Raw genomic sequence first — 23,780 nt, 5'->3', positions numbered from 1 at the left:
CTGTAGACAGTAGTCTACCTAATCAGAGCCATTTGAATGGGCGCAAGTGATGTCCCTCTCTACACACTCACGCCTGCTTGAAAGGAGCCCTCAATGTAGCTCCTTTGAAATTCAAATTATTTTTATTTCCTGTAAGGGAACTTTGTGTGGTGACGAATTGTTCAAGACACATCAACATAGAACATTAAAACATGTAGGCTACAGTACACATGCAAGCAGATGTGTCAAACAAAACCTGTTGCAAAGGATCTGGCCTTGCAATACAAGTGCGTCCTGTCTCTGATTCTGTAGAGTAACTGTTAAACTCACAAACAGGATATTGACCAACCTCCACTCATATTGTCATCTTGTTTATCTTGTGGGGAGAGAACAGGTCCAGAGAACCGGTCCAGGATGCCTATATAGTCTACAGTCTCCGCTTGTAGTGTAGCAGTGTGGATACGGTATCTCACAGACCAAAGTCCTTCTTTGTGTTATGGTTTCATAGACAACTACCTGCATCACAATTTGCCTGATTGTATTCCATATGTAGGCAACAGGTACAAATATGGACTAGCCTTCATAACTAATAATAATGGAGGCTAGAGATGTATTGGTGATTAGGCCATATCAGGACCACAATATGACATAACCCAGCTGCAGCCAATTATGCAAAGCATGCCTTTTTCAGGTGCATGTGGTAGCTAAAGTACTCAGGGCCCTATTAAATCCCACTCCACTTCCTCCCTTACCTTCACTGAGCTCAACTGTAATTAATAGGCCACCTGACTGCAGGCGTTCAGCTTGAACAAGGCCTTTGGTTTGCACAGCTGTGGTGAACCATGAGAGAGGAGAAATGGTTGATCACATTCTGTGTTATTTTTTAATACATGCTCTTATGGATCATTTATTGCCCGTGGTTTGGCTTAGACTTCAATTTGTCCTGCCATTGCTGACTCTTGTAAGCGTCAGCTGTTCTGGAATAAGATAGCTGAGATTGATAATGATCCTTGTTGAGGCCTACCTCTCTCAGCCCCGTCTGACCCTATAGTAAAGTGACACCACCAGACACTATCTGCGATCAAGAGGGAGCAGCGCATCATAGCCTGTTCGGGTGTGAGGGGCCACCGAGATAGAGAGAGTGCCTGTTCGGGTGTGAGGGGCCACCGAGAGAGAGAGAGTGCCTGTTCAGGTGTGAGGGGCCACCGAGAGAGAGAGAGTGCCTGTTCGGGTGTGAGGGGCCACCGAGAGAGAGAGGGAGAGAGTGAGACTTGGAGGTATAGGCTTCCACTGACTGCTTACGGAGTATATTGGTCACAATTAACAGAAGATGGATGATATGAATGGCTTCATCATCAATGAAAAATGACATTCTATACAGTATGTATCACTATACTGTATTGTGTAATTAGATATCATGATATACTGTATTATAGAGGTTGTTGTATTGTTTTGGCTCATTGCAACTTCTACCTGGAACGTCATTCACCTTGACAGCCTATAGCCTCCGTTAGATGATATTGTGTCCATGACTCAGACCTGTTTGCTTTCCCCGTCTCTCGAGAGACCACGAGACAGGGAGGTGAAGGAGAAATGGTGTGATGCACCTTTAACAGTAGAGGTCCTAGAAACTGCAGCTAGCTTAACTAGATTAGAGTTAATTCGATTAGAGGACGTCTTGTGATGGCTCTGTAGATTTGCCCTAATCAGCAGGAGGACAAGGAGGAGGAGAGGGATGAAGGCTCACATTTAACGTGCATATATGGACAATGGTGTGGCCTTTGTCTCTGTTATAAGCCAAGTCAGAGTGAGAGGACTCCATACAAGGAGCCAAGAGGTCCGTTTGGATTCGTATTCCACAGATGGTTTTCTTGTAAGTATTCCAAACTAGTTAACATCTCAGATCATCATTGCTTGGTGTCTCAACCACACAAACCATTTTTTGTTTACATAACTGGGTGCCATTTTTCATGTTGTTTCTGGTCATTCTGTTATAACCGAAGTTGACATTGACAAGAACTTCCATAGCTTGTGATGCGTTGGCTACCAATCTCTTGAAACAACATTTTCAGGTTGTGTTTGTGCCTCGTTCACAGAACACAAAGATACTTGGTCCACAGAAAAGTCTGCACTCTGCAACTTAAGGAAAGGCCCCCTCCCCCCCACCACTCTGCCCCACTGTTAAATCAGACCAAGTCTGCACTCTGCAACTTAAGGGAAAGCCCCCCCCCCCACACCACTCTGCCCCACTGTTAAATCAGACCAAGTCTGCACTCTGCAACTTAAGGAAAGCCCCCCCACACCACTCTGCCCCACTGTTAAATCAGACCAAGTCTGCACTCTGTAACTTAAGGTAAAGGCCCCCCACCACTCTGCCCCCTGTTAAATCAGACCAAGTCTGTACTCTGCAACTTAAGGAAAGGGCTCCCCCCCCACCACTCTGCCCCACTGTTAAATCAGACCAAGTCTGCACTCTGCAACTTAAGGGAAAGGGCCCCACCACCACTCTGCCCCACTGTTAAATCAGACCAAGTCTGCACTCTGTAACTTAAGGTAAAGGCCCCCCACCACTCTGCCCCCTGTTAAATCAGACCAAGTCTGCACTCTGCAACTTAAGGTAAAGGGCTCCCCCACACCACTCTGCCCCCTGTTAAATCAGACCAAGTCTGCACTCTGCAACTTAAGGTAAAGGGCTCCCCCCTCCACTCTGCCCCACTGTTAAATCAGACCAAGTCTGCACTCTGTAACTTAAGGTAAAGGCCCCCCCATCACTCTGCCCCCTGTTAAATCAGACCAAGTCTGCACTCTGCAACTTAAGGGAAAGGGCTCCCCCTCCACCACTCTGCCCCCTGTTAAATCAGACCAAGTCTGTACTCTGTAACTTAAGGTAAAGGCCCCCCCATCACTCTGCCCCACTGTTAAATCAGACCAAGTCTGCACTCTGCAACTTAAGGGAAAGGGCTCCCCCCACCACTCTGCCCCACTGTTAAATCAGACCAAGTCTGTACTCTGCAACTTAAGGGAAAGGGCTCCCCCTCCACCACTCTGCCCCCTGTTAAATCAGACCAAGTCTGTACTCTGTAACTTAAGGTAAAGGCCCCCCCCATCACTCTGCCCCCTGTTAAATCAGACCAAGTCTGCACTCTGCAACTTAAGGTAAAGGCCCCCCACCACTCTGCCCCACTGTTAAATCAGACCAAGTCTGCACTCTGTAACTTAAGGTAAAGGGCTCCCCCACCACTCTGCCCCACTGTTAAATCAGACCAAGTCTGCACTCTGTAACTTAAGGTAAAGGCCCCCCATCACTCTGCCCCCTGTTAAATCAGACCAAGTCTGCACTCTGCAACTTAAGGTAAAGGCCCCCCACCACTCTGCCCCACTGTTAAATCAGACCAAGTCTGCACTCTGTAACTTAAGGTAAAGGGCTCCCCCACCACTCTGCCCCCTGTTAAATCAGACCAAGTCTGCACTCTGCAACTTAAGGTAAAGGCCCCCCCCCACACCACTCTGCCCCACTGTTAAATCAGACCAAGTCTGCACTCTGTAACTTAAGGTAAAGGCCCCCCACCACTCTGCCCCTGTTAAATCAGACCAAGTCTGCACTCTGCAACTTAAGGTAAAGGGCTCCCCCCACACCACTCTGCCCCACTGTTAAATCAGATCAAGTCTGCACTCTGCAACTTAAGGTAAAGGGCTCCCCCACACCACTCTGCCCCCTGTTAAATCAGACCAAGTCTGCACTCTGCAACTTAAGGTAAAGGGCTCCCCCACACCACTCTGCCCCCTGTTAAATCAGACCAAGTCTGCACTCTGCAACTTAAGGTAAAGGGCTCCCCCTCCACTCTGCCCCACTGTTAAATCAGACCAAGTCTGCACTCTGTAACTTAAGGTAAAGGCCCCCCATCACTCTGCCCCCTGTTAAATCAGACCAAGTCTGCACTCTGCAACTTAAGGTAAAGGGCTCCCCCCACACCACTCTGCCCCCTGTTAAATCAGACCAAGTCTGCACTCTGCAACTTAAGGTAAAGGGCTCCCCCTCCACTCTGCCCCACTGTTAAATCAGACCAAGTCTGCACTCTGCAACTTAAGGGAAAGGGCTCCCCCCACCACTCTGCCCCACTGTTAAATCAGACCAAGTCTGTACTCTGCAAAAGTAAACCCCCCTCCACCACTCTGCTCCCCCCCCTCCACCACTCTGCCCCCTGTTAAATCAGACCAAGTCTGCACTCTGCAACTTAAGGGAAAGGGCTCCCCCACCACTCTGCCCCACTGTTAAATCAGACCAAGTCTGTACTCTGTAACTTAAGGTAAAGGCCCCCCCATCACTCTGCCCCCTGTTAAATCAGACCAAGTCTGCACTCTGCAACTTAAGGTTAAATCAGACCAAGTCTGCTCCCCCCCACCACTCTGCCCCCTGTTAAATCAGACCAAGTCTGCACTCTGCAACTTAAGGTAAAGGGCTCCCCCCCACTCTGCCCCACTGTTAAATCAGACCAAGTCTGCACTCTGCAACTTAAGGGAAAGGGCTCCCCCCCACCACTCTGCCCCACTGTTAAATCAGACCAAGTCTGCACTCTGCAACTTAAGGGAAAGGGCTCCCCCTCCACCACTCTGCCCCCTGTTAAATCAGACCAAGTCTGCACTCTGCAACTTAAGGAAAGGGCCCCCCTGCCACCACTCTGCCCCACTGTTAAATCAGACCAAGTCTGTACTCTGTAACTTAAGGGAAAGGCTCCCCCACCACTCTGCCCCTGTTAAATCAGACCAAGTCTGCACTCTGCAACTTAAGGGCTCCCCCCCAAGGCCCCCTGTTAAATCAGACCAAGTCTGCACTCTGCAACCAAAGGGCTCCCCCTGCTCTGCCCCACTGTTAAATCAGACCAAGTCTGCACTCTGCAACTTAAGGGAAAGGGCTCCCCCCACCACTCTGCCCCACTGTTAAATCAGACCAAGTCTGCACTCTGCTTAAGTAAAGGCCCCCCACCACTCTGCCCCCTGTTAAATCAGACCAAGTCTGCACTCTGCAACTTAAGGTAAAGGGCCCCCCCCACCACTCTGCCCCACTGTTAAATCAGACCAAGTCTGCACTCTGCAACTTAAGGTAAAGGCCCCCCCCACCACTCTGCCCCCTGTTAAATCAGACCAAGTCTGCACTCTGCAACTTAAGGTAAAGGGCTCCCCCCACCACTCTGCCCCACTGTTAAATCAGATCAAGTCTGCACTCTGCAACTTAAGGGAAAGGCTCCCCCACCACTCTGCCCCCTGTTAAATCAGACCAAGTCTGCACTCTGCAACTTAAGGTAAAGGCTCCCCACCACTCTGCCCCCTGTTAAATCAGACCAAGTCTGCACTCTGCAACTTAAGGTAAAGGGCTCCCCCCCCCACCACTCTGCCCCACTGTTAAATCAGACCAAGTCTGCACTCTGTAACTTAAGGTAAAGGCCCCCCCACCACTCTGCCCCCTGTTAAATCAGACCAAGTCTGCACTCTGCAACTTAAGGTAAAGGGCTCCCCCACACCACTCTGCCCCCTGTTAAATCAGACCAAGTCTGCACTCTGCAACTTAAGGTAAAGGGCTCCCCCTCCACTCTGCCCCACTGTTAAATCAGACCAAGTCTGCACTCTGCAACTGGTGGCCCCCAAGGTTAAATCAGAAAGGGCTCCCCCCACCACTCTGCCCCACTGTTAAATCAGACCAAGTCTGTACTCTGCAACTTAAGGTAAAGGGCTCCCCCTCCACCACTCTGCCCCCTGTTAATCAGACCAAGTCTGCACTCTGCAACTTAAGGGAAAGGGCTCCCCCTCCACCTGCCCCACTGTTAAATCAGACCAAGTCTGCACTCTGCAACTTAAGGGAAAGGGCTCCCCCCCCACTCTGCCCCACTGTTAAATCAGACCAAGTCTGTACTCTGTAACTTAAGGTAAAGGCCCCCCCATCACTCTGCCCCCTGTTAAATCAGACCAAGTCTGCACTCTGCAACTTAAGGTAAAGGGCTCCCCCCCCCCACTCTGCCCCCTGTTAAATCAGACCAAGTCTGCACTCTGCAACTTAAGGTAAAGGGCTCCCCCCCCTCCACTCTGCCCCACTGTTAAATCAGACCAAGTCTGCACTCTGCAACTTAAGGTAAAGGGCTCCCCCACCACTCTGCCCCACTGTTAAATCAGACCAAGTCTGCACTCTGCAACTTAAGGGAAAGGGCTCCCCCCTCCACCACTCTGCCCCCTGTTAAATCAGACCAAGTCTGCACTCTGCAACTTAAGGGAAAGGGCCCCCCACCACCACTCTGCCCCACTGTTAAATCAGACCACGTCTGTACTCTGCAACTTAAGGAAAGGGCCCCCCCCCACCACTCTGCCCCCTGTTAAATCAGACCAAGTCTGCACTCTGCAACTTAAGGAAAGGCCCCCCCCACCACTCTGCCCCACTGTTAAATCAGACCAAGTCTGCACTCTGCAACTTAAGGGAAAGGCCCCCCCCACCACTCTGCCCCCTGTTAAATCAGACCAAGTCTGCACTCTGCAACTTAAGGGAAAGGCCCCCCACCACTCTGCCCCACTGTTAAATCAGACCAAGTCTGCACTCTGCAACTTAAGGGAAAGGCCCCCCACCACTCTGCCCCCTGTTAAATCAGACCAAGTCTGCACTCTGCAACTTAAGGGAAAGGCCCCCCCCACCACTCTGCCCCACTGTTAAATCAGACCAAGTCTGCACTCTGCAACTTAAGGGAAAGGCCCCCCCCCACCACTCTGCCCCACTGTTAAATCAGACCAAGTCTGCACTCTGCAACTTAAGGGAAAGGCCCCCCCCACCACTCTGCCCCACTGTTAAATCAGACCAAGTCTGCACAACTCAGGGCCTGTAGTTCTGCTGTCCTGATGACTTTCTGTTTGTCCAATTGAAAACAACGAGTCACACAAAGACGTGATAAAATGTCCCTTGGTCTTCTGACTGTTCAGGGAATGGAGAGGTTTAATAGGGTATTATGGGTAAACAATGTCCACGCCAACGGGTCGTAGAATTTGGTGACATTTTCTGGGAATGATGATACCCAGCCCTGAAGTTGCTCCCTCTCTGCCAGTGAAGGTTTTAGGAGGATTAAAGATGTCTTTAGGTAAAGAGGGGTTTAAGATGATCACTCTCATATTCCCCAATGTGGAGCTATGATTCATTTCTTTACTTTTCTCCCATCTGCATTTATTCTAAAAAAGGTGAACTTCTGTTTCATGACTTTTAATTGACCATAGACACCTGTTTGCAGCTGGAATAGTTGAATACAGCAACCAATAACCTATTGTTCACCAGCCTCATCTACTTTGACTGGCTAGCTACAGTTCATTGGTTATGGACAGGGTGGGGGGATTTCTGTGGGAACCATTGAACTAGGACCTTCCGCAACAGGAAGAGGCTTTTTCGTACAGAGAAGTCATTGGTTCAGATGGAATGAACCAGGCCAATTAGAGATAATAAGCAGGAAACTCAGCATGTGATAAATGGCCAGACTGAGTCAGGGGTTTTCTAGAAAACACAAAGCTATTATCAGTCAGTCACACCTGTGATTACACAGAGGATGTGTTAACTACTGCCTTTCTCCCAAAAGGGTCACAGTATCATCCAGTGTATGTGTGTGTGAGTTAGTGGCATGGTGTGTACATGTGTGTGAGTTAGTGGAATGGTGTGCACATGTGTGTGAGTTAGTGGAATGGTGTGCACATGTGTGTGAGTTAGTGGAATGGTGTGCACATGTGTGTGAGTTAGTGGAATGGTGTGCACATGTGTGTGAGTTAGTGGAATGGTGTGCACATGTGTGTGAGTTAGTGGAATGGTGTGCACATGTGTGTGAGTTAGTGGGATGGTGTGCACATGTGTGTGAGTTAGTGGGATGGTGTGCACATGTGTGTGAGTTAGTGGGATGGTGTGCACATGTGTGTGAGTTAGTGGAATGTGTGAGTTAGTGGACATGTGTGTGCACATGTGTGTGAGTTAGTGGAATGGTGTGCACATGTGTGTGAGTTAGTGGAATGGTGTGCACATGTGTGTGAGTTAGTGGAATGGTGTGCACATGTGTGTGAGTTAGTGGAATGGTGTGCACATGTGTGTGAGTTAGTGGGATGGTGTGCACATGTGTGTGAGTTAGTGGGATGGTGTGCACATGTGTGTTTGAAGAGCACAAGTGGTTGATCGACAGTGTGCATGAAAGAGCATGAGAAAGTCACTCAGGCCCTGTGCACAGCTTCATTAACCTGTGTTTATTTGCTTGTATATTGATGTAGAATTTGCATGAATGGGTGTGTCCACGCATCAATATGAGCTGTGTTAGAATACGACACATGAGCCTGTGGATAACTGATGACAGCTCAACTCTGTGTGTTCAGGCCCAACACCATGACGGAACACCAGGAGCAGAATGACGAGGGAGTCCTCATCTCAACACAGGACCTGGAGACCTCAAAACACCAGGATACTCAAGGAGGCCATCCACAATTCAGGTAGGTAACATGTACACACACACACACACACACACAAGATCTTTATCTATATACAGACAGGTCCTCTGTATAGACTATTAGACACAGACAGACAGGTCCTCTGTATAGACTATTAGACACAGACAGACAGGTCCTCTGTATAGACTATTAGACACAGACAGACAGGTCCTCTGTATAGACTATTAGACACAGACAGACAGGTCCTCTGTATAGACTATTTCACACGAGCAGCCAGACAGACAGGTCCTCTGTATAGACTATTTCACACGGCAGCCAGACAGACAGGTCCTCTGTATAGACTATTTCACACAAGCAGCCAGACAGACAGGTCCTCTGTATAGACTATTAGACACAGACATGCAGGTCCTCTGTATAGACTATTAGACACAGACAGACAGGTCCTCTGTATAGACTATTTCACACGAGCAGCCAGACAGACAGGTCCTCTGTATAGACTATTTCACACAGCAGCCAGACAGACAGGTCCTCTGTATAGACTATTTCACACGAGCAGCCAGACAGACAGGTCCTCTGTATAGACTATTTCACACAAGCAGCCAGACAGACAGGTCCTCTGTATAGACTATTTCACACAAGCAGCCAGACAGACAGGTCCTCTGTATAGACTATTTCACACAAGCAGCCAGACAGACAGGTCCTCTGTATAGACTATTTCACACGAGCAGCCAGACAACCCTTCAGGCTTAATGTTGTCTGAATCTGCTTTTGTCTCTTACATTCCTGCTACGGTGGGTTACAAGACAGCTACGTGAGGAAAGCTGCAGTCTGGGGGTGGATAGGGCACGGTGGTGGTGCCACCTGACTCCACGTCACGGTGGTGGTGCCACCTGACTCCACGTCACGGTGGTGGTGCCACCTGACTCCACGTCACGGTGGTGGTGCCACCTGACTCCACGTCACGGTGGTGGTGCCACCTGACTCCACGTCACGGTGGTGGTGCCACCTGACTCCACGTCACGGTGGTGGTGCCACCTGACTCCACGTCACGGTGGTGGTGCCACCTGACTCCACGTCACGGTGGTGGTGCCACCTGGCTCCACGTCACGGTGGTGGTGCCACCTGGCTCCACGTCACGGTGGTGGTGCAACCTGGCTCCACGTCACGGTGGTGGTGCAACCTGGCTCCACGTCACGGTGGTGGTGCAACCTGGCTCCACGTCACGGTGGTGGTGCAACCTGGCTCCACGTCACGGTGGTGGTGCAACCTGGCTCCACGTCACGGTGGTGGTGCCACCTGACTCCACGTCACGGTGGTGCCACCTGACTCCACGTCACGGTGGTGTCACCTGACTCCACGTCACGGTGGTGTCACCTGACTCCATGTGGCGTTGACAGGTTGTACTCTAGAGTCCCAAATGCCACACCCTATTCCCTATATTGCCATGGGACTCTGGTCTAAAGGAGTGCACTATATAGGGAATAGGATGCTCTAACTGTGGAGCTGCTGGGGCTTATATAACCAGGATCTAAGGCAGGAAGGGCATTCTAATCCTGGTGAAGCTGTCCTGGGATGGGATTTAGCAGGGTAGGCTACTGCAGTGTGTTGTGACTGTGATGTGTTCTCTCTGTCATTGACTAGTGGGTGGGAACTCTGAACTGTGTTGTTCATGGGTGTGTCTCATTGGTTTACAGTGGATTTATTTTCATGGGTGTGTCTCATTGGTTTACAGTGGATTTATTTTCATGGGTGTGTCTCATTGGTCTACAGTGGATTTATTTTCATGGGTGTGTCTCATTGGTTTACAGTGGATTTATTTTCATGGGTGTGTCTCATTGGTCTACAGTGGATTTATTTTCATGGGTGTGTCTCATTGGTCTACAGTGGATTTATTTTCATGGGTGTGTCTCATTGGTCTACAGTGGATTTATTTTCATGGGTGTGTCTCATTGGTCTACAGTGGATTTATTTTCATGGGTGCGTCTCATTGGTCTACAGTGGATTTATTTTCTGTTGTTTCCTTCATGAATTGATGTGAAAGAAGGGAAAGAAAATGGCTGGCCAGTGGCCACCATATTGCGTCACCATTCCTATGGTTTTAGATGAATGCAGACGCCTTTTCCTAAAGGTGATAGTTCAGCCAAATTACAAATGGAAAGGTGACTGTTCAAGTAAATAAATATCAGAACGACACAGAGGTAGGTTATGGCATTGACCTCTCACCTTTGACCTCTCAGTGCTCTTTGTCCCATTTTCTCTTTTCTTCAGCTGAATTATTGACAGTGAATCTGTCTTTGTCTGCCTGAGGGAGGTATTCCCTTTCTAATGTATCATTCCTCAGGCTTGTAATTAGCTATGCCATTCAGCACCGCAGCCAAGGACACTTTAAAACACATATACACACTGTATCCATGGTTACACCTTCCACTTCTCACAGGAAGATAAACAACGCTCCTGCAGAAATCAATGACCTGTTTTGTTTTCAACCTGATGACTAAGGTTCAGGTAAGACAGGGGAAATATATGTTTGATAGATGTTGGACTCTTGCTGGACTTGAATATTGTTATTCATATTAGTTTTGGTATCTTTATGTCTTCAAATATCTAAACAGTGTATTCCAGTAGTTTACTGCAGGGAGATGGATGAAAAGAACAGGAGAGAGGATGTATTCCAGTAGTTTACTGCAGGGAGATGGATGAAAAGAACAGGAGAGAGGGTGTATTCCAGTAGTTTACTGCAGGGAGATGGATGAAAAGAACAGGAGAGAGGGTGTATTCCAGTAGTTTACTGCAGGGAGATGGATGAAAAGAACAGGAGAGAGGATGTATTCCAGTAGTTTACTGCAGGGAGATGGATGAAAAGAACAGGAGAGAGGGTGTATTCCAGTAGTTTACTGCAGGGAGATGGATGAAAAGAACAGGAGAGAGGGTGTATTCCAGTAGTTTACTGCAGGGAGAGGGATGAAAAGAACAGGAGAGAGGATGTATTCCAGTAGTTTACTGCAGGGAGATGGATGAAAAGAACAGGAGAGAGGGTGTATTCCAGTAGTTTACTGCAGGGAGATGGATGAAAAGAACAGGAGAGAGGATGTATTCCAGTAGTTTACTGCAGGGAGATGGATGAAAAGAACAGGAGAGAGGATGTATTCCAGTAGTTTACTGCAGGGAGATGGATGAAAAGAACAGGAGAGAGGGTGTATTCCAGTAGTTTACTGCAGGGAGATGGATGAAAAGAACAGGAGAGAGGATGTATTCCAGTAGTTTACTGCAGGGAGATGGATGAAAAGAACAGGAGATGGGAAAAGAACAGGAGAGAGGATGTATTCCAGTAGTTTACTGCAGGGAGATGGATGAAAAGAACAGGAGAGAGGGTGTATTCCAGTAGTTTACTGCAGGGAGATGGATGAAAAGAACAGGAGAGGGGATGTATTCCAGTAGTTTACTGCAGGGAGAGGGAGATGGATGAAAAGAACAGGAGAGAGGATGTATTCCAGTAGTTTACTGCAGGGAGATGGATGAAAAGAACAGGAGAGAGGATGTATTCCAGTAGTTTACTGCAGGGAGATGGATGAAAAGAACAGGAGAGAGGGTGTATTCCAGTAGTTTACTGCAGGGAGATGGATGAAAAGAACAGGAGAGAGGATGTATTCCAGTAGTTTACTGCAGGGAGAGGGAGATGGATGAAAAGAACAGGAGAGAGGATGTATTCCAGTAGTTTACTGCAGGGAGATGGATGAAAAGAACAGGAGAGAGGATGTATTCCAGTAGTTTACTGCAGGGAGATGGATGAAAAGTACAGGAGAGAGGGTGTATTCCAGTAGTTTACTGCAGGGAGAGGGAGATGGATGAAAAGAACAGGAGAGAGGATGTATTCCAGTAGTTTACTGCAGGGAGATGGATGAAAAGAACAGGAGAGAGGGTGTATTCCAGTAGTTTACTGCAGGGAGATGGATGAAAAGAACAGGAGAGAGGATGTATTCCAGTAGTTTACTGCAGGGAGATGGATGAAAAGAACAGGAGAGAGGGTGTATTCCAGTAGTTTACTGCAGGGAGATGGATGAAAAGAACAGGAGAGAGGATGTATTCCAGTAGTTTACTGCAGGGAGATGGATGAAAAGAACAGGAGAGAGGGTGTATTCCAGTAGTTTACTGCAGGGAGATGGATGAAAAGAACAGGAGAGAGGATGTATTCCAGTAGTTTACTGCAGGGAGATGGATGAAAAGAACAGGAGAGAGGGTGTATTCCAGTAGATTACTGCAGGGAGAGGGAGATGGATGAAAAGAACAGGAGAGAGGGTGTATTCCAGTAGTTTACTGCAGGGAGATGGATGAAAAGAACAGGAGAGAGGATGTATTCCAGTAGTTTACTGCAGGAAGAGGGAGATGGATGAAAAGAACAGGAGAGAGGATGTATTCCAGTAGTTTACTGCAGGGAGAGGGAGATGGATGAAAAGAACAGGAGAGAGGATGTATTCCAGTAGTTTACTGCAGGGAGATGGATGAAAAGAACAGGAGAGAGGGTGTATTCCAGTAGTTTACTGCAGGGAGATGGATGAAAAGAACAGGAGAGAGGATGTATTCCAGTAGTTTACTGCAGGGAGAGGGAGATGGATGAAAAGAACAGGAGAGAGGATGTATTCCAGTAGTTTACTGCAGGGAGATGGATGAAAAGAACAGGAGAGAGGATGTATTCCAGTAGTTTACTGCAGGGAGATGGAGATGGATGAAAAGAACAGGAGAGAGGATGTATTCCAGTAGTTTACTGCAGGGAGATGGATGAAAAGAACAGGAGAGAGGGTGTATTCCAGTAGTTTACTGCAGGGAGATGGATGAAAAGAACAGGAGAGAGGGTGTATTCCAGTAGTTTACTGCAGGGAGATGGATGAAAAGAACAGGAGAGAGGATGTATTCCAGTAGTTGACTGCAGGGAGATGGATGAAAAGAACAGGAGAGACAGAAACAGAGCACAGTGCCTGTGTTTTTCAATAACCATGCTTCCCTCCACCTGGGAACAAGACCAGCTGTTATTTATAGCCAGCCTCCAACAGGCAGGCAGGCAGAGGGACAAACTGTAGCCAACAACTCACCCACCTCTCTAATATGGTGCCTACCCACTATAGATATCAGCTTTGTTGTTCAAGGTAATAAACGTGTTGCCACTACTCTTAGCACCTGTTGATGACGATAAATATCTAGAAGAGTGGAGCAAGCATATTGTCTATACTTGTGTCTATACTTTTGTCTAAACATTTTAGAACCTTTTTATAAACTTTCAATCATTACAACATTGTAATAAAGAATAGATATAGCCTTGCTAAATGTTATCCATGGAAGATAAATACAGGCATTCTCTGTTGACTAGAGGATTATATGAGTGAGGCAGAGCTCTGTCCCAAGAGGAGAAATTAAAACCCCCAGCTATCCTCCACAGGGTTGCTAAGATCCCCCGTTTACTGCAGATGCTTATAGAATGAAAACATGGCCTTTTCCTCAAACACCCTTTCCAGAGAGAGAGAGAGAAAGAGAGCGAGACCTTTATCTGCTATTTTTATGTGTCTCTAGTCAGCAACTGACTAGAAAATCTCTCCATTGGATCAAATCAAAAACTGATCCTAAAGACAAAACCAGTCAACAATGCAGCCCAGTTGACCAGGATTGTGCACATCCATACTCAACCTCTATAGTACTTGTACTACAGACTGCCTACTGATTTTATCTTGCAGGAGGCGATGGTCTCACTAGCCCCGGGGACATGAGGCCCCTTTCCTCTCACAGCCGTGGTGCTCAGCTGCAAGCAGGATCTATTTTCTCTCCTCACAAACCCCACAGGATGTCTCAACACCTCTCAACTCTCCCTGCTGCTCAACTAGAATGAACCAGCAGAATCAACTAGAATGAACCAGCAGAATCAACTAGAATGAACCAGCAGAATCAACTAGAATGAACCAGCAGAATCAACTAGAATGAACCAGCAGAATCAACTAGAATGAACCAGCAGAATCAACTAGAATGAACCAGCAGAATCAACTAGAATGAACCAGCAGAAGCAACTAGAATGAACCAGCAGAAGCAACTAGAATGATGTTGACATGTAAAACTATATATTGTCTCCAATGTTTATTGATAACATTCATAAATTTGCACTATGAGGACTTGTCTCTCACATATTGTTACAGTTGTTGGTTAGCTAGCGAATATTAGCCATATTAGCATAGACGTGACATCAGTCAAAACACCTCCTAATAAAACAAGGTATCAAGAACAAGATAAAAGGAGCTGAAATGAGCCACCCATGATTCCCCACATGACAGCTTCTTGTCATTGTTGCTAGTTATCTGGCCATCCAGAATCACAACAACACAGAGTTCTGCCCCATGGAAGCGTGCGTATCCTTTTCGTGACGTTGTCAGCTAACACGTCTATGCATAGCATCAACAATCCAGGGTTTATATACGTCATTGGTATGAATACACCAGTCTCAGGGCTGTTTCTACCTCAGAGGTTTGATAGAACAAGATCTATATTAATTGCCTGCTAACTAGCTAAATGTTCCCTAAGAGAACAATGTGATCAACTTTTCTGGGAGCCCCTCTCTTTCTTTATAAAGGTGTCTGCATGCTTCCCAACAGAAACAGTTTGAGTTTGTGCATATATTATGACCACATTTGATGACGTTCTTGTTAGTTAAGGGTTTTCTCGCTGTTCAGGCGCACAACATTATTTCTTGATGCAAGCCGATGTCTACGCTCCTTCGTTGGTGATTGGTCAATAGTAGGGTTCTTCAATAAGGCCTTTGATGTCATTCAATGAGAGACGACTCATTTTCAATGTGCACCAAACATCTTAGATGTAGAATTTCGCGACTTAGATCTCCTTGGCAAAACGTCAAAATGAATGACAGATTTCTTGAGTTATCTTAGATTAATTTGGACTATTTTGAGGAAGTGTATACTAGCAGTACTATTGCCATATTAATTTTTTTCAAGAGAAGGCCTTTTAAGGGAGTACGCGGGCACACTGGTTTGTTTTGGTAAGCCGAACTGAAGCATGCTGACGCCTCTCTCTCTCTCTAATTCAATTTCAATTTAAGGGCTTTATTGGCATGGGGAACAAATGTAAACATTGCCAACGCAAGTGAAGTAGATAATAAACAAAAGTAAATAAACAATACAAATGTACAGTAAACATTACACTCCCAAAAGTTCCTAAACAATAAAGACATTTCAAATGCCATATTATGTGTGAATAGTTAAAGTACAAAAGGGAAAATAAATCAACATGAATATGGATTGTATTTACAGTGTGGTGTGTGTGTGTGTGTGTGTGTTTGCTTGCAAACATGTTTGTGCTTGTACTCATGCTTGCCGGTCAGATGTACGAAAGAGAGTGTGTGTGTGTGTGTGTATGTTTGCTTGCTTGCTTGCTTGCTTGCAAACATGTTTGTGCTTGTACTCATGCTTGCCGGTCAGATGTACGAAAGAGAGTGTGTGTGTGTGTGTATGTTTGCTTGCTTGCTTGCTTGCAAACATGTTTGTGCTTGTACTCATGCTTGCCGGTCAGATGTACGAAAGAGAGTGTGTGTGGTCGTGTTTGTGTGGTCGCGTTTGTGTGGTCGCGTTTGTGTGGTCGCGTTTGTGTTTGTTTCTGTTTGATTGAGTGAGATACCATTTGTCTGCCGTCACGTTTGCTTCCCTTCTCTACAGTCCTGCACATGTTTTGTCTGGTAGCCGACCCTGAACCATGCCGACATTACTGTCATAGACAGCAGGCAAATATACACTACTACTGTTTGATTTGATGCAGAGGTCAGAGTTCACAGATTACAGTTGGATCAGATTATAGTTGAAATGTCTCACTATTCTCCAACAAGATTAAGATCAAACAAATGATCCAATAGGAGTTAATGAGATCAATACAATCCCTGTGGACCAGTGGAGAAGCTTCATCACCATGAGATTCACCATAGTGTTGAGTCTATGTCTAAACAAACAGGCACTGGCCTGATATATTAAAACACCAGCAGATGTCTTCCTTTCACACTATTCCCTTCATTTCCTCCACAGGTTGATTGACGACCTATCATATGAAGATGTGAAGAAATGCTACAGGGGTTCGGTGAGTAGCAGGTTTCCTCTCTAATGTATTATAGATCATGTCTGTATCTTATTGATTTTGCATCTTGCCTAACAAAGAGAAGCCAATTACAGCCGAGTTGGATGCAGGCCAAGTCAATTGTCGATTTCCTATAAGAGTTAAATGATACACTTTATATTGGTTGACCTTTACCTCACATATGTACTGCACATTCTGGAATGAAGTTCCTTTGACCTTTTCATGCACAATTCATCTGCACTGAGTGATTTTAAGACCTGTGTGGCAGTGAACCCTGTCATTGTTTGCCTTTAGGAGTGGTCCTTTGAGGAGTTTCCTAGTGTTGAGGGTGACCGAGGCTAAGATACAATTTAAACGGGGCATTGTGATCCTGAAATACAAACATGTATTAGATCTGTCTATAGACTTAGACAGATCAAGGTTTGATAGTAGCCTTGAGACTCTATTAAGCATCCCACCTCGCTAATCCAGCCCCAACAACTGATTCTCTCCAGCCATTCAGATGTAGTACCGGTGATTTGATTGTGTTCTTCAGGCTCAGAACTCAACGGTTATTCAATAGGTGAGGAGGTTATCCATTAACTCAAACACACTCTCTTTTGGCGAGATCAGCAGGCCATCAGGCCAGATTAAAGGAACTGTACCGTAGCTGAGATTATTATCTCCATGTCTCCCGAAGGGGAATATTAAGTAGAGCTGCTGAGCCCCACAGTCACACCAGCTGGCTGCAGATATTAACAGGGGTGACAGTTCTGACTGTCTCATGTGCTTGGTGAGAGAGGAGGGAGGGGGTGCCTGTGGGCAGCAAGCTGTTATTAACACAAGGATAGGAGGGTAAGGAGGCGGCAGTATGGGTTGGGCTGGCATGGGGTGAGCATAGGGGGAGTCACTGTGCACTGTCATGTTGAAACAGCAAGAGCGAGAGAGGCAGCAAGAGAGAGGCAGGAAGGGAGGACTCAGGGTGTCTGTGTCTGTGGCTGAGAAGGGCAGTGTGTGAGAGTGTGTGTGGTCGGGTTTCAGACCAGTGTTGAAGGGTGAGGGAAAGGGCTCAGTGATGGTCTGAGGTGCACACTGTCGGACCGGAGTGGTGTGTGTGTGTCTGTCTAACGGAGAACTGCCCCCTCAAACCTACACAAAGGACACCGGTTGACATCTGACTAGTTGGAGGACAGTCTGTGTCTTGCAGTGGGGTCCGCCACGCCGTCGATGTGTGTGTGTGTGTGTGCGGCTGTGTGTGCGGCTCCAGCATGCTGAGTCTGGTGCAGCAGAACTCTCGTCCTCTGAGAGAGAGGGCGGCCGCCGGTTTGCCGGTGCCGGTGGGAGGGAGGCCAGCCAAGGAACTGCTCATGACTCTGCCCTGTCCCTCTGCTCAGACTGTCAGCAAGTACAACTCGCAGTACCACAAACTCTTCCAGTGCGTTCCGAAGGACGAGATCCTAATGAAAGGTACTGTCAACAACAATGCTACATGCTAATGTCTGTTGTAATATCTCTGTATGATGCATGTTTATTTAGGTTAACATATGACTAGTGCTAGCTACAGTCACATGCTTGTGACTGTAGCATGTCCTGTAGCTTACTGTCTATATGCTGTGCATTGACTTCAGGCTATCACCCTATTAGCTCCATATGCTGTGTTTATGTACCGTTGGCTAACTTGCTAGCTATGGTAGCATCTATTTTTTTCCCATGGCAAAAATGAAAACAAAAAAGAAACACACTTAACTCTTCGGTCCTTTAAAAACCTGTTGTATGTAAAATATTGTGAGCTACAGATGGAAAATAAATACATGTGACTCTGGATGACATAATGATGTTTGTTTCCAACATTAGGACTGTTTTCCTAAAGAAGTTAAATCCACTTTGTGTTTTGTTCCCTTACCATGATACTGCGAGTATTGCAATACTGGTATTGTCCCAGCCCTAATTCTATTATTAGTAGAAGTACTTTCACTGTCAAATGTTGTTGTCTGTAATATGTATATAGTTTCTTATGTTTCTGTCCCCACATAGTGTATGAGTTTGTCATTTTTGTTTTTGGAACTCTATTGGCTACTCAGTGTGTTTGAAACTATCTTTCTGAGTTTCTGGTAAGGATTTCTGGTAATGGTTTCTGCTAAGGATTTCTGGTAATTGTTTCTGGTAAGGGTAACCAGTCCTCAGGCCCTGAACAGGAAGTTGTATGGTTTGAGGTCAGGTTATGCAGATCAGGTCAGGGTTGGGTTTCCCAAAAGCATCGTAGCACTAAGATCAACTTTCGTCCATTTAGATTCAATAGAATTAAGATGATCGTAGTGCTACACTGCTTTAGGGAGACACAGCCCTGTTCTATTTGAAACTAGTGATGATGGTACATACAGTCTTCATCTGTTTAACAGATATGTACCAGTTACTTTATTCAATGCCTATGAACCTATTTTAGAAGCATCTATAGGCCAAGTCAAAGACACATGAGCTATAATTATATATAATATATGCCGTTTAACACTTTTACCCAAAGCCACTTAGTCATGTGTGCATACATTTTTAGTGAGAAGCAACAAACAGTGTTAGCAATGTGCTTGTCTTGAGTTAGCAGCTATTTTGAACCTGTTTATGTCTCCTCTCCCTCAGTATACTCCTGCGCTCTGCTCCGAGACATCCTGCTGCAAGGACGTCTTTATATCTCCAGGAACTGGCTGTGTTTCTATGCCAACCTCTTTGGCAAGGACATCAAGGTAAGTCAAGGCCTGGCAGATAATAGATCATAATAATAAATCATATATAACACTTTTATCTGAGTGCATACATCTTAGAATGTGTGACCCCAGCTGGAACAAACCCACAACCCTGACATTGCTAGCACCACACTAATACCAGCTGAGCCACACAGGACCGCAGGACGACTATATCTAGATGGACAGACAGAGAGAAGTAGAAAGGACCGCAGGACCCTCGATATCTAGATGGACAGACAGAGAGAAGTAGACAGGACCGCAGGACCCTCGATATCTAGATGGACAGACAGAGAGAAGTAGACAGGACCGCAGGACCCTCTATATCTAGATGGACAGACAGAGAGAAGTAGACAGGACCGCAGGACGACGATATCTCGATGGACAGACAGAGAGAAGTAGACAGGACCGCAGGACGACGATATCTAGATGGACAGACATAGAGAAGTAGACAGGACCGTAGGACCCTCGATATCTAGATGGACAGACAGAGAGAAGTAGACAGGACCACAGGACCCTCGATATCTAGATGGACAGACAGAGAGAAGTAGACAGGACCGCAGGACGACAATATCTAGATGGACAGACAGAGAGAAGTAGACAGGACCAAAGGACCCTCAATATCTAGATGGACAGACAGAGAGAAGTAGACAGGACCGCAGGACCCTCGATATCTAGATGGACAGACAGAGAGAAGTAGACAGGACCGCAGGACGACGATATCTAGATGGACAGACAGAGAGAAGTAGACAGGACCGCAGGACCCTCGATATCTAGATGGACAGACAGAGAGAAGTAGACAGGACCGCAGGACCCTCGATATCTAGATGGACAGACAGAGAGAAGTAGACAGGACCGCAGGACCCTCGATATCTAGATGGACAGACAGAGAGAAGTAGACAGGACCGCAGGACCCTCGATATCTAGATGGACAGACAGAGAGAAGTAGACAGGACCGCAGGACGACGATATCTAGATGGACAGGCAGAGAGAAGTAGACAGGACCGCAGGACCCTCGATATCTAGATTGACAGACAGAAAGAAGTAGACAGGACTGCGATATCTAGATAGACAGGCAGAGAGAAGTAGACAGGACAGCAGGACCCTCGATATCTAGATTGACAGACAGAAAGAAGTAGACAGGACTGCGATATCTAGATAGACAGGCAGAGAAGTAGACAGGACTGTGATATCTAGATAGAACCGCAGGACCCTCGATATCTAGATGGACGGACAGAGAGAAGTAGACAGGACCGCAGGACGACGATATCTAGATGGACAGACAGAGAGAAGTAGACAGGACCGCAGGACCCTCGATATCTAGATGGACAGACAGAGAGAAGTAGACAGGACCGCAGGACCCTCGATATCTAGATGGACAGACAGAGAGAAGTAGACAGGACCGCAGGACCCTCGATATCTAGATTGACAGACAGAGAGAAGTAGACAGGACCGCAGGACCCTCGATATCTAGATGGACAGACACAGAGAAGTAGACAGGACCGCAGGACCCTCGATATCTAGATGGACAGACAGAGAGAAGTAGTCTGAGACTTCCAAGTCCAACTATGTCACTACTCACCTTCAACCTTGCCCACTTCCAATTAGAACAATGTGCTGGGAGATAGTTGTTAGTCAGGCAGCTGATAGAGCTGTTAGTCAGGCAGCTGATAGAGCTGTTAGTCAGGCAGCTGATAGAGCTGTTAGTCAGGCAGCTGATAGAGCTGTTAGTCAGGCAGCTGATAGAGCTGTTAGTCAGGCAGCCGACGGAGCTGTTAGTCAGGCAGCCGACGGAGCTGTTAGTCAGGCAGCCGACGGAGCTGTTAGCCAGGCAGCCGACGGAGCTGTTAGCCAGGCAGCCGACGGAGCTGTTAGCCAGGCAGCCGACGGAGCTGTTAGCCAGGCAGCCGACGGAGCTGTTAGCCAGGCAGCCGACGGAGCTGTTAGCCAGGCAGCCGACGGAGCTGTTAGCCAGGCAGCCGACGGAGCTGTTAGCCAGGCAGCCGACGGAGCTGTTAGCCAGGCAGCGCCTTCTTCACGGTGATACAGCCCGCTGTCAGTGTGAGTGGACCAATTCAGTTTGTCTGTGATGTGTATGCCGAGGAACTAAAACTTGTCTACCCTCTCCACTACTGATCCATCGATGTGGATAGGGGTGTTTCCTCTGCTGTTTCCTGAAGTCCACAATCATCTCCTTAGTTTTGAGCTGTTAGCCAGGCAGCCGACGGAGCTGTTAGCCAGGCAGCCGACGGAGCTGTTAGTCAGGCAGCTGACGGAGAGGCAGCCGATGTCCATGAGCAAATCAAGCCCAATCAAAGTGTGTGTGTGTGCGTGCGTGTGCATGCGTAAGCGTGTGTGTGCAGGTTTTCAGGGAATTTATGTCAATCATGAAGCTCATCTGTAGTGCAGGAAAATTCTCAGCAACAAAAGAGTGATCAAATTAAGACCTGGCACCTGTCTCTCCTGCCTCTGGCCTCTGCAATAAGCTGGTTAGTCAGAGTGCATTCCCAGCATTCTATCTGCAACTAGACACATATCCTCCTTATTCTGCCCCTTCTCTCCAGCATCAGGGGCTTTCCCCTCCTTTATTCTGCCCCTTCTCTCCAGCATCAGGGGCTTTCCCCTCCTTTATTCTGCCCCTTCTCTCCAGCATCAGGGGCTTTCCCCTCCTTTATTCTGCCCCTTCTCTCCAGCATCAGAGGCTTTCCCCTCCTTTATTCTGCCCCTTCTCTCCAGCATCAGGGGCTTTCCCCTCCTTTATTCTGCTCCTTCTCTCCAGCACCAGGGGCTTTCCCCTCCTTTATTCTGCCCCTTCTCTCCAGCATCAGGGGCTTTCCCCTCCTTTATTCTGCCCCTTCTCTCCAGCATCAGAGGCTTTCCCCTCCTTTATTCTGCCCCTTCTCTCCAGCATCAGGGGCTTTCCCCTCCTTTATTCTGCTCCTTCTCTCCAGCATCAGGGGCTTTCCCCTCCTTTATTCTGCCCCTTCTCTCCAGCATCAGGGGCTTTCCCCTCCTTTATTCTGCCCCTTCTCTCCTCCAACCAACTGTAATCCAACCCCACTCTCTCTCTCTCTGGCATTCCCCCATCCGTGTCTCCTTCTGTTTAACTTTAAAACCATTTTTGTCCCGAACCTGCCTCTTCAGTTAGTCCCCCGTGTCTGGTCCAGTATGTCCCCCGTGTCTGGTCCAGTTAGTCCCCCGTGTCTGGTCCAGTATGTCCCCCGTGTCTGGTCCAGTATGTCCCCCGTGTCTGGTCCAGTATGTCCCCCGTGTCTGGTCCAGTATGTCCCCCTTGTCTGGTCCAGTTAGTCCCCCTTGTCTGGTCCAGTTAGTCCCCCTGTCTGGTCCAGTTAGTCCCCCTTGTCTGGTCCAGTGGTACATTAAGTCCCCCCCTTGTCTGGTCCAGTTAGTCCCCCTTGTCTGGTCCAGTTAGTCCCCGTGTCTGGTCCAGTTAGTCCCCCGTGTCTGGTCCAGTTAGTCCCCCGTGTCTGGTCCAGTAAGTCCCCCGTGTCTGGTACAGTAAGTCCCCCCGTGTCTGGTACAGTAAGTCCTCCCCGTGTCTGGTACAGTAAGTCCTCCCCCTGTGTCTGGTACAGTAAGTCCTCCCCCCGTGTCTGGTACAGTAAGTCCCCCCCGTGTCTGGTACAGTAAGTCCCCCCGTGTCTGGTACAGTAAGTCCCCCCCCGTGTCCCCCCCCTGGTACAGTCTGGTACAAGTCCCCCCGTGTCTGGTACAGTAAGTCCCCCCCCGTGTCTGGTACAGTAAGTCCCCCCGTGTCTGGTACAGTAAGTCCCCCCCGTGTCTGGTACAGTAAGTCCCCCCGTGTCTGGTACAGTAAGTCCCCCCCCGTGTCTGGTACAGTATGTCCCCCCCCGTGTCTGGTACAGTATGTCCCCCCAGTGTCCCCGTGTCTGGTACAGTTAGTCCCCGTGTCTGGTACAGTTAGTCCCCGTGTCTGGTACAGTTAGTCCCCGTGTCTGGTACAGTTAGTCCCCGTGTCTGGTACAGTTAGTCCCGTGTCTGGTACAGTTAGTCCCCGTCTCTGGTACAGTTAGTCCCCCCTGTCTCTGGTACAGTATGTCCCCCCCTGTGTCTGGTACAGTATGTCCCCCTGTGTCTGGGTACAGTTAGTCCCCCTGTGTCTGGTACAGTATGTCCCCCTGTGTCTGGTACAGTATGTCCCCCCGTGTGTCTGGTACAGTTATTCCCCCCTGGTGGTCTGGTACAGTTAGTCCCCCCAGTGGTCTTGGTACAGTTAGTCCCCGTGGTCTGGTCTGGTACAGTAGTCCCCCCGTGGTCTGGTACAGTTAGTCCCCCGTGGTCTGGTACAGTAAGTCCCCGTGGTCTGGGTACAGTAAGTCCCCCGTGGTCTGGTACAGTAAGTCCCCCGTGTGGTCTGGTCAGTTAGTCCCCCTGGTCTGGTCTGGTCCAGTTAGTCCCCCTCGTCTGGTCCAGTTAGTCCCCCTCGTCTGGTCCAGTTAGTCCCCCTCGTCTGGTCCAGTTAGTCCCCCTCCTGTCCCCCTGGGTACA

At 47.9% G+C, this 23,780-nt stretch overlaps 1 protein-coding gene across 5 annotated transcripts in view; it reads left to right on the top strand.

The window, feature by feature from the left end:
* LOC115118139 (GRAM domain-containing protein 2A-like) overlaps window positions 1-23,780 on the top strand; it is a 40,131-nt gene that overhangs the window by 3,144 nt on the left and 13,207 nt on the right. For 3 of the 5 annotated variants that reach the window (XM_065012317.1, XM_065012320.1, XM_065012319.1), the window contains exons 2-5: window positions 8,353-8,466; window positions 16,488-16,539; window positions 17,709-17,982; window positions 19,150-19,253. In XM_065012317.1, coding sequence (XP_064868389.1) covers window positions 8,353-8,466; window positions 16,488-16,539; window positions 17,709-17,982; window positions 19,150-19,253 — 544 coding nt within the window. Of the gene's footprint in view, window positions 1-1,776; window positions 1,853-8,352; window positions 8,467-16,487; window positions 16,540-17,708; window positions 17,983-19,149; window positions 19,254-23,780 lie in introns of all 5 variants that reach the window. The other 2 variants (XM_065012318.1, XM_065012321.1) reach the window with 2 other exon arrangements.

This window comes from Oncorhynchus nerka, linkage group LG27 (assembly GCF_034236695.1).
Source record: "Oncorhynchus nerka isolate Pitt River linkage group LG27, Oner_Uvic_2.0, whole genome shotgun sequence".
Classification (NCBI taxonomy): Eukaryota; Metazoa; Chordata; class Actinopteri; order Salmoniformes; family Salmonidae; genus Oncorhynchus; species Oncorhynchus nerka.
The sequence above is the reverse complement of the archived record's forward strand: the minus strand, read 5'-3'. Positions and strand labels throughout refer to the sequence as shown.